This window comes from Lactuca sativa, chromosome 7 (genome assembly GCF_002870075.4).
Source record: "Lactuca sativa cultivar Salinas chromosome 7, Lsat_Salinas_v11, whole genome shotgun sequence".
Classification (NCBI taxonomy): domain Eukaryota; kingdom Viridiplantae; phylum Streptophyta; class Magnoliopsida; order Asterales; family Asteraceae; genus Lactuca; species Lactuca sativa.
The window spans coordinates 113,184,098-113,200,285 of NC_056629.2; the positions used below are offsets into that span (position 1 = coordinate 113,184,098).

A 16,188-nucleotide genomic window follows, 5' to 3' on the forward strand; every position below is an offset into this window, starting at 1 on the left:
AATAAAGTAAACAGTGTACGCCAAAATCAAACTTTTACCTTTTACATTATTCACAAAAAAATATAGCACATAATCCCAATTATTAGGACAATTGCCAATATCAGCTCTACTTTTTGCAAAAATCCACAATTTTTTAGGCAACTCACATTCAAAAAACAAATGCTTCACCAAATCTTCTTGATTTTTGCAAAAAACACAAATCAATCCATCTTTTTTCCCCATTTTTTCATTTTATCCTGTGTTTTCAGTTTATCAATAATCACAAGCCATAAAATAAACACATGGCTCGCAATATTATCACCAAACCAAACAGAATTCGACCAACCCACCCTCATCCTACTATCCCTTATATCATTCCAAACACATCGAAAAGAAAACGGACCCTTAACTCCCTTATTATCCACCCACACAATACTATCTTTTTGATTACGATTCCTTATAACAAATCTGTCCCCAAAAAAATCTTGATTACATTCAATCCAATTATTTGGCCAATTAACATAACTTCCATCAGCTAAATCAGCAACTTTAGTAATATCAACAAAACCAGCCTCTCTAATCATTCTTCTTGTTATAACCTCACTCAAAATCCCTTTCGGGTACCACCAATCATGCCATGTAGAAACCTTATCACCAATTCCAACTTCATGAAATATATGTTTCCTTATGAATTGCCTAATGTTCAAGAACCTTTTCCACGTCCAGCTCATATTATTCTTATTCATAATATCCCAAAAATTCCTATCCTTCACATGGTATTCCTTGACCCATTTCACCCACAGCGAATTATGCCCACTAATAATTTTCCACACATGTTTAGTAAGTAAAGCAATATTCCAGGTTCTTAGATTCTTTATTCCCAATCCTCCTTCCTTCTTAGGCATACAAACATCATCCCATTTAACTTTAGCATTCCCTTTTTTCAATTCCCTACCACTCCATAAAAAAACCCTTAGAATCTTTTCAATCTCATAAATCGTACTAGCTGGAATTAAAAAAACAGATGCCCAATAAACATGCATCGTCACAAGGATAGAATTTATAAGTTGAATCCTACCTACAAAAGACAAAATTTTATTCTTCCAATCCTGAATTCTCTTTTTCAGTTTATCAACCAAAACCTTACAATCACTAATATTAGCTTTACCAGCTGTTAACGGCACCCCCGAATATCTAACAGGCAAGATACCACTCTTGAATGGTAAGATTCCTAAAATCAGCCTTCTCATGTTTGGTTTAACTCCACAGAAAAAGAATTTTACTTTTTGGAATACTAATACTCAATCCCGACACCAGCTTAAAAGCATCCAAAGCTTCCTTTACAACACGAACTGAATGAGTATTACCATAACAGAAAATTAACAAATCATCCGCAAAACTCAAGTGTGTAATTTTCTGAGTTTTGCATCTCCAGTGGTATTTAAAATCACTATTATCCATAATTTTCTTCTTAAGAAGTAAGCTGAAAAATTCCATAACAATGGTAAACAAATACGGCGATAGCGGATCTCCCTGCCTCAGTCCACGTTCAACACCATTGATGCAAACTGTAAATTTAGGTGTCGAAACACAAGTCATGATCCAGTTAACCATGAATGGATGAAACCCAAATCCAACTAGAGCCCACTCCAAGAACTTCTAATCCACAGTGTCATAAGCTTTATGGATATCAATTTTCATCGCACACCGAGGAGGACTCTTATTACATTTATACCCCTTCATCAAATCTTGAGACAACAAGATGTTTTCAAAAATCGATCTTCCAGGGATAAAAGCCGATTGGTTCTCATCAATTATACTCCCCAAAGAATTTATGATTCTATTCACAATAACTTTGCTGATACAATTATAGATAGTGTTACAACAAGCTATTGGTCTATAATCAGTCACCTTCTTAGGCGAAACAACCTTTGGAACTAAAACAATTCGAGTAGCATTTACCTCCTTTAACAATTTTCCACTCCAAAAAAACTCCCTAACAGCCTTGCACATATCAGATCCAATTATTCCCCAAGCTGCCTTATAAAACTTAGAAGAAAACCCATCTGGTCCAGGAGCCTTCAAGTCATCAATATCAAACATTGTGTCACGAATCTCTTTATCTGAAATAACACGAATCATGTCAATTTCCATATTCTCATCTAATTTGTTCTCAAACAGCGAACCGAAATTAGGATTTATCTGGACAATATTTTCCAATCCCAAAAAATCCCTAAAATGCCCCACAAATCTATCTGTCGTATCTTTCCCTCTAACCCAACTTCCACCCTCATCCAAAACAGCTTCAATTCTATGCCGATTCATATTACTCTTAAGAGTATTATGAAAAAAAGTTGTATTTTTATCACCTTCACTAAGCCATTTTACTTTAGATCGTTGCTTCAAGAATTTCTCTTCATCCACACATAAGGAATAATACTCATTCATCACATTAGCGAGATCACCTCTAACTGCCTCATTATCAGGATTAGAATCCAAAAAAATTTGGATATGATCCATATTATTCCTTAATTCTTTTTTCTTAGCTTCAAAGTTACATGAATTATTAAACAATTTCCTGCATGGCCTCTTTAGCAATTTTAATTTTTAGGTAACTTGAAACATGAAATACCCCTCAACCTTATTTCCCCACACATCCTTAACCATAGGGATAAATTCCTCCTTATCAGCAACAACATTAACAAATTTAAAAGCAGGAACTATTCGCTTTCTGATCAATGGTAAAGATAGAATCGCAGGGCAATGATCAGAAATTCTATAAGGCTTAAAAATAGCAAAAGCATCAGTAAAACTATCAATAAACCTCATATTCGCCATTATTCTATCCAGTTTTCCTCGCAACCCTTTCCCATCTTTAGGAGATTTAAACCATGTGAACTGCATTCCAATGTAATTGACATCAACAACTTCTATTTCATCAACACATTCTTGAAAATCCACAACCCCTCTTTTAACTTTCGAAGAAACAATCATATAATCAGAATTATTCAAAGCCACATTAAAATCCCCCATTAGAACCCATGGATCATCTTTCACAACCACTTTGTGCTTTATTAAATCCTTCCATAAATCTCTTCTTCGAATATGATAGGAATCTCCATAAATAAAGGACAAATATAAAACCTTTCCAGAATCACACAGTTGCCCAAAACAATGAACAACTTGATCAGATTTATTCAACACCATAAGGTTAATGACATCTGGATTCCATCCTATGATTATACGAGTACCACCCACACAATCACAAGTGTTCGAAACCCACTCCCATCTCCCAAAAATCCTCTTACATATACTTTTCAATTTACTTTCCGTAACATGTGATTCCAAAACAGCACAAACACTCATCTTATTACTATTAATAAACTCCTTAACCTAAAAGTTTAATACTTTTATTCATCCCTCTAATGTTCCAAAACCCAATATTCAACATTTTCCACTATTAGAGATGATGACAGCTTCCCCCTCAACTGTCTGAGTATTTCCCTTGTTATCTTTGCAAATCGCATTCAGCCCCATATTAATAGCACTAGTACTAGCATCCATTATTATTTCCTCCATGAATTCCGATGACATAGAGTCAACATCCTCTTCTTCATTCATCTTAATTTCCTCCATTTCTTTATCTGTATATTCATTAAGAATATCAAACCGATTCTGACAATTAGTCACATCAACCTTAAAAGATTTAGGTTTAATATCCTTAACAAGAACATTACCATCCTTATTCTCTTTCCCCACACTACCCTTAGTTAAAGGATTTAAATTCCCATTACTCTCTTTTTGAATGCAGTCTTCTCAATATCCTGCTTTCTCACCTTTAGCTGATGATATCCTGACCTAAGATCGATCTTTGAGAAGTAGCTCGAACCTTGCAGCTGATCGAATAGGTCATCAATCCTCGACAATGGATACTTGTTCTTCACCGTTGCCTTATTCAGCTCTCGGTAGTTTATACACATTCTCATACTTCCGTCCTTCTTCTTCACGAATAACACCGGAGCTCCCTAGGGTGATGAACTAGGTCGAATAAAACCGTTGTCCAACAGCTCCTGAAGTTGCGTCATGAGCTCCTTCATCTCCGTCGGTGCTAATCGGTAAGGTTCCTTTGCTATCGGTGTTGTTCCTGGTAACAAGTCTATACGAAACTCCACTTGCCTATCAGGTGGTAATCCGGGAAGATCTTCAGGAAAGACTTCCGGATAATCACACACAACCGGTATATTCTGCACCTCTTTCTTCTCCTTCTTGGCATCGATTACGAATGCCAAGTATGATGCATATCCTTTAGACAAACATTTCCTGGCTTTCATCAGGGAGATGATTCCAGAATTCACTCTGCGTTTGTCCCCATACACCATAAATGATTCTTTTCCGGGTGGGTTTACCTTTACTATCTTCTTTCGGCATTGAATCTCAGCATCGTTGGCGCTAAGCCAATCCATACCCAAAACGATGTCGAAACCGTTTAACTCTATGGGTAATAGCTCTTCGTGGAATTCGTTTCCGTTTAGGTCAATGACGATGTTCCTAATACGATTACTAACAGGTACGAATTTGCCACTGGCAACTTCTACAATCAGGGCATTATCTAGGTTTTCTACAGGCAATGCTAATTTCCCACCAAATTTATGCGACACAATGGAGTAGTTGGCTCCGGAATCAAATAGTATATTTGCAGGCAAACCATTTACAAGAAAGGTACCTGAAGCGACGTCTGCTGCCTCCTTTGCAGCCTCGAGCATCATCTGGAAGGCTCTCGCCTTCGGCTTCGGTGGTATGTTGGGTCTTCCTGTCTCCTTCTTCTTCGGGCAGTCCTTCAAAATGTGCCCTTCTTCATTGCACCCATAACAGGCTTTCTGGTTGAGGGTGCATTCATTGGCGTAGTGCCCAGGCTTTCCGCACTTGTAACAAGTGACCCCTCAGTCACACTTCCCAGAGTGCTTCTTCTTGCACTTGTCACACCACTTCGCTTCTGATCTCCCTCCCCTCGAACCAGACTTCGAGAATCTACTCTTCTTGTTGGACTTCGAGGATCCATTGAACTTCCGTTTCTCACCAACCTCAGCCCTCTCCAGACCTCTTTCCTTTTGTTGGGTCTCCACGTTCTTAGCTGCTCGAACAGATGATTTCAGAGTGGTTGCCATCTTAACTGTTGGGCCAAAGTCAGCCGGCAGTCCGTTTGCGAATTTCTCAATTTTGGAAAGTTCGGTTGGCATTAGGTATGGAAACAACTTCATCTTTTCCGTAAATGCAGCAGCATAGTCATCGATGCTCATTCTCCCCTTCTTCAAATTTTGGAACTCATTGTTCAGATCAATCAGGTCTATCTCTGAACAGTACTGCGCCTTCAGTTGTTCCAAGAACTCATCCCATGACATTTTCAGAGCTTCTCCCCGTGGCATTGTATCTGCCAATAGCTTCCACCAGCTCAAGACTCCAGTTTTCAATTGTCTCACAGCGAAGACAGTCTTCTGCTTCTCGCTGCAGTCGCAGCTCTCAAACACCATCTCCATCTCGGAGATCCAGTCCATAATCTCAACAGGCTTTGGGCTTCCTGAGAGACTTGGTGGTTTCGCACCTAAGAAATTTTTGTACATTCGCCCATCCTTGTTGTTTCTCCCTTCTGGGCCATCCTTTTGCTCACCTTGAGTCCCTACTTGACTCACTTGGCGGCTATAGTTCCCTTCCTCAGATGGCTCGGGAACTGGCTCTGTCGGTTCAACATGTATGGTAGGTTCGTCCCTATTTTTGTGGAGCATCCGTCTCATTTCTTCCCTTTGTTCAGAGCATAGCCTGAATCATGGCTTGAACTCCAGCCATGGTGACTGGCTCAGGTGCAACTTCTTCAACAACAGGTATTTGCTGAACCACTGGGGGTTGGTTCCTACCTCCATTTGTGTTCACGTTTCCGCTACGGGTCCTTGCCATCTTGATCTATAGACCGAATAAGGTGAATTTAGATCTTTATTTAGGATAGACGTTTTAAATCGTCCTTATCACTCTGAAACGTTTACATGCTAGTTCTAATATCGTAGTCGTACGTTTAGAATCCTAAACACATAAGGTTTCCAGATCCGGTCGGCAACAGACCATAGATCCGAACAATTAACAGCATATTATGCATAAAGCATTTAGCACATAAAAGCATTTTAGGCACAATTCCTAAAATAAGCTAGTGCTCACACCTCACAATGATCGCTTAGCATTCTAAGTTTAAGTTTAGAAATCCTACAAATTCCTAGTTCGATTAAACTAATGCTCTGATACCAACTGTGACATCCCCAAAATCACGGCCAGAAAAGACTGGTTTGTTTATGCTTTGTTTAAAAATCAGAGTTACATTTTAAATGAAAGTGTTGCGGAATTTGTCCCAAAACAAAAATATGATAAAGATTTATCAAAAGCATTTCCATAGAAATGTATTTCATTAAAAGACTCGGGATGTCATGTTCGTACAGATCAAAAGCATAAACAGTACAATATAAGCCTTACTACATTATTTCATATCTACAGGCCTATATCCGTAATCCCTCGTCCAAAACATCACACCTATGCTCATGCGCCACTACCTGTAATACATAAAACTGAGTGGGTCAGGCTTGGGAGCCTGGTGAGCACATAGGGTTTTCAACCCACAATAAATAAATTTATTAATTTCATCGATCAACAATAACCCGATTACCCGTTCCCGTTATCCTCACTTTACGTCCCTAAACACCTATCATAAGGGACCTAGCCTAAGGATCATCATCGGGACGGACACTACTGCTAAGGGGATTCCTCAGCAATAAATGTCCTAAAGGCAACCATGTGGGGGATGGAGTACACCGGTGAACATATCGTTCACAAACACCTACAGGTTGCGAGCCTGCTAGTGTTCCACTGGACTGTCTAGAAGAGTCCGTGGTCGTCATCCATACTCCGCTAGATGACAGAATCAACAACATCAACATCGAGGCCTCTCATCATTTTATCACACATCACCTATTGCATCTACCCATGTTTTACCCCAACATTTTCGTAGATATAAAATACATATACAGTTTAAATCATTGAAAACATGTATAACAACGTTCATCTAGCATAGATAGCAAGTATTCAGATAATATGCACACATAGCACGTAATTTATATAAGTTACTTCATATCTATGTGTAAGTTGAAAGTAACTATGCACTCACTTGTTAAGGTGATGATTCCAAAATCGGGCAGCGCTTGCTTCTAACGATTCTATTTTCCTTCGACGAAACCTAGCATTATTATCGCTAAATTTTAGTCTAATATTTACCGTGACCAACTATTAGTCTTAGTATTATTATTATTATTATATAAGCGTTAAACAATATTTTCCAACCACTATGTACAGACAGGGGCCAAACATAAAACACCGGAGGGCAGGACCATTTTGGCATATAGCACTTCTGAAATCCAACAACCCTATACGGCCCTTTAAACCAGATTCCCCGTACCGCGAGTAGTTAAAAAAAATATTATATCGACACTTATATAAGTTATAATAATAGCTCAAATACTTATTATAAGTTCATAATAACAATACTAATTTTAAATATAAGCTATATTAACATAAGGTAAGCATAACTTACTTACAAGGGGGTTTTAGCTAGGAGTCGGGCTCTGCAGGGGCAGAACTTCGTCGCTGAATCTTTCTAAGAAAGATTCATGCAGCGCTTCAGCGCTCACCTTACTATACTAAGCTACAGAAAGAGAAGTCGAATCACGAGGAACCGAAATGCTCGGGGGATAAGGAGAGAAAGACTCTTGAATCAAGAGAATGGTGCAAGAAATATGAGAGCCCAAGGCTCTTATTTATACTAATTGAATTTTCAAAAACTACCCTCCATAATTACTTAATGACCTTTTAGTTATATAAACAACTAAACACCCCTCTATAATACTATTATAAATGGATTTAATGATATTTGTACTAAACTAATGTCGAAAGAACTCAACATTAGTCTTATAATGACCGCATCGTCGATACCTTTCTAATGATATATACATATGTATATATATATATGTGTACGTATACATGATTTATACTTTATTTTAATACGTAAATATGCTATTATAATTTGTAACTCGTTCATACGAACTCCGTTTTTGACGTTCTTTATATCCACGCGTAGGTGAAGACGTACTCTACAACTTTCGTTTAGACTCCGTCGGCTAATTTTGACTTTATTTTTAAAGTTATATTTTTAACAAGCCGGGACAGGATTGGTTTGTTTAAAATCTCATAACTTCTTCATACGAAGTCAGATTTGGGCGTTCTTTTTATCGATGTTCTTAGTTTAACATATTCTACGACTTTCGTTTAGATCACTAAGGCTAAAGCTCGCTCTATCGTAAATTCACTATTCACGCTTCCCGGTATCGTGCCGGTTCTGTCGTGAAACTTCGACGGGTCATAACTTCTTCGTTATAACTCGGATTTCGGCGTTCCTTATATGCACGGAAACCTTGAGACATATTCTACAACTTTATGTAGAGATATCGGGATTATCTCACACTTTAATTTTGACGCTCATTTTTATTCTTTATTAATTATACATTTATAATTAAATAATAAACACATATAATTCACATAATACTCAAATATTTCATCTTTATTACTTCAAAAAGAGTTACAAGAGTTGACCTAGACTATTACATTGACAAAAATGCTTAGCCCTGAAACCCGGGCGTTACAATTCTCTCCCCCTTAGGATGATTCCGTCCCGAAATCATGCATCAGCAAACAGATGTGGATAGCGACTCATCATGTCATCCTCTGTTTCCCAAGTGAGATTCGGCCCATTCGAATGTTTCCATCGGACTAGCACCAAGTCGACCATCTTGCGTCGTAAGTTCTTAGTCTTACGGTCAACAATTGCCTCAGGCTCTTCGATCAACCTTTTATTTTCATCCATCCTTAACTCTGAGATTGGAATTATGTCGGGAACATCTCCCGTGAATTTCCTCAAATAACACACATGGAAGGTGTTATGAATACCATTGAGTTCTTCGGGCAATTCCAGCTTGTAAGCTTGGTTCCCTATCTTCTGAAGAACTTTGAACGGTCCAATAAACCTTGGACTCAACTTTCCTCGTTTCCCAAATCGTATAAGTCCCTTCCACGGTGAGACTTTAAGCAAAACGGAATCCCCAACTTCGAAAGTTATCGGTCGTCTTTTCTTGTCAGCATAGCTCTTATGACGATCCTGGGCTGCTAACATCCTTTCCCTAATCACCTTCAACTTCTCAGCAGTCTCATGGACTATCTCGGGGCCCATAAACTGCTTCTCTCTGGCTTCAAGCCAACAAGACGGCGTACGACACTTCTGCCCATACAAGGCTTGATAAGGAGCCATCTTGATGCTCGAGTGAAAACTATTGTTGTAGGAAAACTCTACCAGAGGTAAGTGCTCGTCCCAATTCCCTTGGAATTTGAGGGTACATGCTCTCAGCATATCTTCCAGCGTCTGAATCGTTCTTTCGCTCTGACCATCAGTTTGCGGATGATAAGCAGTACTCAAACACAACTTTGTACCTTACTCCTCTTGTAGACTCCTCCAAAACCTTGACGTGAAACGACTATCACGATCTGATACAATCGTAAGAGGGACACCGTGAAGTCTTACAATTTCCTTCACGTAAGCATTTGCGAGCTTATCCATAGACCACTTCTCGTTGGCTGCTATGAAGTGTGCACTCTTGGTGAAACGATCCACGACTACCCAAATCATGTCGTGACCGTTCTTCATCCTGGGCAGTTTAGTCACAAAATCCATGGTGATGTCTTCCCATTTACCCATGGGTACAGGTAAAGGTTCCAAACTCCCATACGGTTTCTGATGTTGTGCCTTAACCCTCGCACATGTTACGCACTCAGCCACATACTTCGCAACATCGAGCTTCATCGTCGGCCACCAGTAGTAGGGTTTTAGGTCCCTATACATTTTAGTGCTACCGGGATGAATCGAGTACATGGTCTTGTGTGCTTCTTCCATCAGAAGATCTCTTATTCCTCCCGTCTTAGGTACCCAAATTCGATCTTGGAATACCTTCAGTCCTCGACTGTTTGTACCAAACACTAACGTTCTTCCTTTCGGTCATTTTTCTCTAAAGCTTCTTCTTGAGCTTTCCTGATACTTTCCACAATCGTCGAGACGACTTCAATTCTTAACGCTCTTAGCCTTTTCCTTTCCAGATTGACTTTCCGACTGAGAGCATCAGCAACAATATTTGCTTTACCTGGGTGGTAAAGTATCTCACAATCGTAGTCCTTGAGAAGTTCTAGCCAGCGTCGTTGCCTCATGTTCAACTCCTTCTGATTAAAGAGATACTGGAGACTCTTATGATCAGTGAAGAGCTTGCACTTCGTGCCGTAGAGGTAATGCCTCCATATCTTTAAGGCAAAAACTACCGCTGCCAACTCCAGATCATGAGTGGGGTAGTTCTTTTCGTGCTCTTTCAATTGTCGAGATGCGTATGCTGTCACCTTTTCTCTTTGGGTCAGAACACAACCCAACCCGACTCCAGAAGCGTCACTATAAACCGCGAAATCTTCGACTCCATTGGGGTAGAGAAAGTATCGGTGCTTCACATAACTTCTTCTTTAGCTTCTCGAATGCCTCATCGTGTTTCTCACTCCACGTGTACGTAGCTCCTTTATGAGTCAAAGCTGTTAATGGAGCAGCTATCGAAGAAAAGCCTTGGATAAATCGTCGATAATATCCGGCTAATCCTAGAAAGCTTCGAATCTCCGTGGGACTCTTTGGACGTTCCCACTTCATTACAGCCTCGATCTTTGCGTGGTCAACCATTATTCCCTCCTGGTTAACAACATGACCCAAGAATTGGACTTCCCGTATTCAAAAGTCGCATTTGGAGAACTTTGCAAAAAGCTTCTCCTTCTTCAACACTTCTAATACTTCCCGTAGATGCTTGCCATGCTCCTCTTGGCTTTTCGAGTAGATGAGAATGTCGTCGATGAACACTATAACGGATTTATCGAGGAATGGTTTACAAACCCTATTCATCAAATCCATGAATGCTGCGGGAGCATTGGTTAGCCCGAATGACATAACCAAGAACTCGTAGTGTCCATATCTCGTTTTGAATGCAGTCTTCTCAATATCCTGCTTTCTTACCTTTAGCTGATGATATCCTGACCTAAGATCGATCTTTGAGAAGTAGCTCGAACCTTGCAGCTGATCGAATAGGTCATCAATCCTCGACAATGGATACTTGTTCTTCACCGTTGCCTTATTCAGCTCTCGGTAGTTTATACACATTCTCATACTTCCGTCCTTCTTCTTCACGAATAACACCGGAGCTCCCCAGGGTGATGAACTAGGTCGAATAAAACCGTTGTCCAACAGCTCCTGAAGTTGCGTCATGAGCTCCTTCATCTCCGTCGGTGCTAATCGGTAAGGTTCCTTTGCTATCGGTGTTGTTCCTGGTAACAAGTCTATACGAAACTCCACTTGCCTATCAGGTGGTAATCCGGGAAGATCTTCAGGAAAGACTTCCGGATAATCACACACAACCGGTATATTCTGCACCTCTTTCTTCTCCTTCTTGGCATCGATTACGAATGCCAAGTATGATGCATATCCTTTAGACAAACATTTCCTGGCTTTCATCAGGGAGATGATTCCAGAATTCACTCTGCGTTTGTCCCCATACACCATAAATGATTCTTTTCCGGGTGGGTTTACCTTTACTATCTTCTTTCGGCATTGAATCTCAGCATCGTTGGCGCTAAGCCAATCCATACCCAAAACGATGTCGAAACCGTTTAACTCTATGGGTAATAGCTCTTCGTGGAATTTGTTTCCGTTTAGGTCAATGACGATGTTCCTAATACGATTACTAACAGGTACGAATTTGCCACTGGCAACTTCTACAATCAGGGCATTATCTAGGTTTTCTACAGGCAATGCTAATTTCCCACCAAATTTATGCGACACAATGGAGTAGTTGGCTCCGGAATCAAATAGTATATTTGCAGGCAAACCATTTACAAGAAAGGTACCTGAAGCGACGTCTGCTGCCTCCTTTGCAGCCTCGAGCATCATCTGGAAGGCTCTCGCCTTCGGCTTCGGTGGTATGTTGGGTCTTCCTGTCTCCTTCTTCTTCGGGCAGTCCTTCAAAATGTGCCCTTCTTCATTGCACCCATAACAGGCTTTCTGGTTGAGGGTGCATTCATTGGCGTAGTGCCCAGGCTTTCCGCACTTGTAACAAGTGACCCCTCAGTCACACTTCCCAGAGTGCTTCTTCTTGCACTTGTCACACCACTTCGCTTCTGATCTCCCTCCCCTCGAACCAGACTTCGAGAATCTACTCTTCTTGTTGGACTTCGAGGATCCATTGAACTTCCGTTTCTCACCAACCTCAGCCCTCTCCAGACCTCTTTCCTTTTGTTGGGTCTCCACGTTCTTAGCTGCTCGAACAGATGATTTCAGAGTGGTTGCCATCTTAACTGTTGGGCCAAAGTCAGCCGGCAGTCCGTTTGCGAATTTCTCAATTTTGGAAAGTTCGGTTGGCATTAGGTATGGAAACAACTTCATCTTTTCCGTAAATGCAGCAGCATAGTCATCGATGCTCATTCTCCCCTTCTTCAAATTTTGGAACTCATTGTTCAGATCAATCAGGTCTATCTCTGAACAGTACTGCGCCTTCAGTTGTTCCAAGAACTCATCCCATGACATTTTCAGAGCTTCTCCCCGTGGCATTGTATCTGCCAATAGCTTCCACCAGCTCAAGACTCCAGTTTTCAATTGTCTCACAGCGAAGACAGTCTTCTGCTTCTCGCTGCAGTCGCAGCTCTCAAACACCATCTCCATCTCGGAGATCCAGTCCATAATCTCAACAGGCTTTGGGCTTCCTGAGAGACTTGGTGGTTTCGCACCTAAGAAATTTTTGTACATTCGCCCATCCTTGTTGTTTCTCCCTTCTGGGCCATCCTTTTGCTCACCTTGAGTCCCTACTTGACTCACTTGGCGGCTATAGTTCCCTTCCTCAGATGGCTCGGGAACTGGCTCTGTCGGTTCAACATGTATGGTAGGTTCGTCCCTATTTTTGTGGAGCATCCGTCTCATTTCTTCCCTTTGTTCAGAGCATAGCCTGAATCATGGCTTGAACTCCAGCCATGGTGACTGGCTCAGGTGCAACTTCTTCAACAACAGGTATTTGCTGAACCACTGGGGGTTGGTTCCTACCTCCATTTGTGTTCACGTTTCCGCTACGGGTCCTTGCCATCTTGATCTATAGACCGAATAAGGTGAATTTAGATCTTTATTTAGGATAGACGTTTTAAATCGTCCTTATCACTCCGAAACGTTTACATGCTAGTTCTAATATCGTAGTCGTACGTTTAGAATCCTAAACACATAAGGTTTCCAGATCCGGTCGGCAACAGACCATAGATCCGAACAATTAACAGCATATTATGCACAAAGCATTTAGCACATAAAAGCATTTTAGGCACAATTCCTAAAATAAGCTAGTGCTCACACCTCACAATGATCGCTTAGCATTCTAAGTTTAAGTCTAGAAATCCTACAAATTCCTAGTTCGCTTAATTTAATGCTCTGATACCAACTGTGACATCCCCAAAATCACGGCCAGAAAAGACTGGTTTGTTTATGCTTTGTTTAAAAATCAGAGTTACATTTTAAATGAAAGTGTTGCGGAATTTGTCCCAAAACAAAAATATGATAAAGATTTATCAAAAGCATTTCCATAGAAATGTATTTCATTAAAAGACTCGGGATGTCATGTTCGTACAGATCAAAAGCATAAACAGTACAATATAAGCCTTACTACATTATTTCATATCTACAGGCCTATATCCGTAATCCCTCGTCCAAAACATCACACCTATGCTCATGCGCCACTACCTGTAATACATAAAACTGAGTGGGTCAGGCTTGGGAGCCTGGTGAGCACATAGGGTTTTCAACCCACAATAAATAAGTTTATTAATTTCATCGATCAACAATAACCCGATTACCCGTTCCCGTTATCCTCACTTTACGTCCCTAAACACCTATCATAAGGGACCTAGCCTAAGGATCATCATCGGGACGGACACTACTGCTAAGGGGATTCCTCAGCAATAAATGTCCTAAAGGCAACCATGTGGGGGATGGAGTACACCGGTGAACATATCGTTCACAAACACCTAAAGGCAACCAATTTGGTTTCCCAATTCCAGGTAAATTCAGATTAACATTTCCATTACTAGCTGCCTTTGCCTTATTCCTCGCTGCAATCAATACCGACTCCTCAACAACAAGCGGAAGTGGATTCACAGCATCTTCCTTCTTCGATTTCACTTCAATCGCCACCAAATCAGGAGGTCTAGGTATCATTTCAACTGAATAGATCAATTTAGGAACAGGATTCACCGAATTAAAGAGCAAAAACGGTAAGATCAAGCAATGACAATCAAATCCAATACCGAGAATCGTCCAGATCTAGAGGGAAGAGAGAGAAAGGAAATCAGATTATTTTATTTTTCTTTTTGTTTAGCCCCAATAAATCATAAAACCGATTTAGATAACTTAGAAAAGGGTATATAATAATTTTCCCAGCTTATACTCTCTGTGGAAGACTTAGAAACATATTTTTAGAATTGTTCATAATGTATTCCTATTTTTCTCAGATTTTTGTATTTATAATGAACTAATAACAGGAAAAATAGTTTTACTCATCCAAAAATTATGAAAATTTACCAGAACATCTTGTAGTACGTTAGGATGCTACATAAAAAGTTTGATTATTTTTCTCTTCTGTATACTATTTTTCTCCTATTTTCTAAGATTAAATACACAAAATCGGATTCCAGTAGATAAAAACCACCTTTGGGATTTTTCCCAGATTATTTACACTGTAAATGAACTTTACAAAAATTTTGGTAATTTACTTTAACTGTTTAATAATTATTCCCCAATTAATGATTATTTAAGAGGATAAAACAAAGAAAAATATAAAGACTAATTGAAAAATATCTTTTATATTTTTCACAGAATCTAGATGTATAATAAAAGTGTTACAATAATTTTGGGCAATTTTGGAAACTGTTTCCTATTTATTTCAATTTTTATTAGAATAAATGCTCAAAAATCATAAAATTTGGTTAAACAGTTTAGAAATAAATTTTTATATTTTTCCCAGCTTAATAATGTTTAATAACAGTAATAAAAAAAGTTTGGGTTATTTTTGGAAACTGATTTCTATTTTTCATGAATTTGTATCTATTTAGAGAATTAAATATATGAAAAATGGTTATACATATTCATAATCCATGAAAATTTATCTAGAAGTCTTTTAGTACATTTAGAACCAAAATCTGAAGTTTGGTAATTTTTATTAACTGATTGATAATATTTTTGCTTTTTAAGAGCTTAAAACACATTTAAATGTGTTGAAATACCCTCAATTAATATTACAAAAATCTGGAAATCAGTATCCAAAATTGTCTTAATCACATGAGTTATAAAACTTCACCATTTCAGAAAAATGTTTGTAACTTATCAATATTAAATTTTGACACAATATTGGCATAATTCTAATGTAGTACTAAGTATACTAGTATTAGATTTCAATTAGGGACTCACTAGCGTATATCATTATTGTAGGATTCGGTAGTGGTACAAATGGAACTTAGATCAAGGCATCATTTGCATCATCTCAATGCATTGTGAGTATTCACGCACTCCCCTATTTTCGGTTTTTAAATGTTTTGGGGGTGGAAAAGCATTGTGAGTATTGACTTGTATGAGACTTGGTTGCTATATTTCGTATGTATGTGTATGTTACTTTAACTCATGAGGACAGTATCGCGGTTAAGTCCCTGGAATCTCTAGACACAACTCATTAACTCTTTTGAGCCTATGGTTATTATGGATAGCGCTATTAGGAGGTAGACAACTCCTCACCCGCACAATTCGCTTGAGTGCATTTTACCATGTTATACACTATGTTTGCGATACACATAGTAGTCAATAGGGCACGATTCGGTCATTAGGCTTGGGTTGTGAACTCATGAATGGAAACTTGATGCACATACGAATCTTTATGCACACGTGAAACTTGTACTCTCATGTTAGCAACGACACTTGTATACTTATTTTAGCAATGAAACTTGTATACTTATTTTAGCAACGAAACTTTTATA

At 39.2% G+C, this 16,188-nt stretch overlaps 1 protein-coding gene across 1 annotated transcript in view; it reads right to left on the reverse strand.

The window, feature by feature from the left end:
• The window catches only part of LOC128127309 (uncharacterized), a gene marked incomplete at its 3' end in the record, with an annotated part of 44,360 nt that extends 29,980 nt beyond the window's left edge, over nucleotides 1-14,380 (reverse strand). The window contains exons 1-2 of the mRNA XM_052765769.1: nucleotides 14,189-14,380; nucleotides 4,034-4,220 (exon numbers count right to left, since the gene is read on the reverse strand). Of these exons, the coding sequence (XP_052621729.1) occupies nucleotides 4,034-4,220; nucleotides 14,189-14,380 (379 nt within the window). The remainder of the gene's footprint in view (nucleotides 1-4,033; nucleotides 4,221-14,188) is intronic.
• Nucleotides 14,381-16,188: the final 1,808 nt, after the last annotated feature.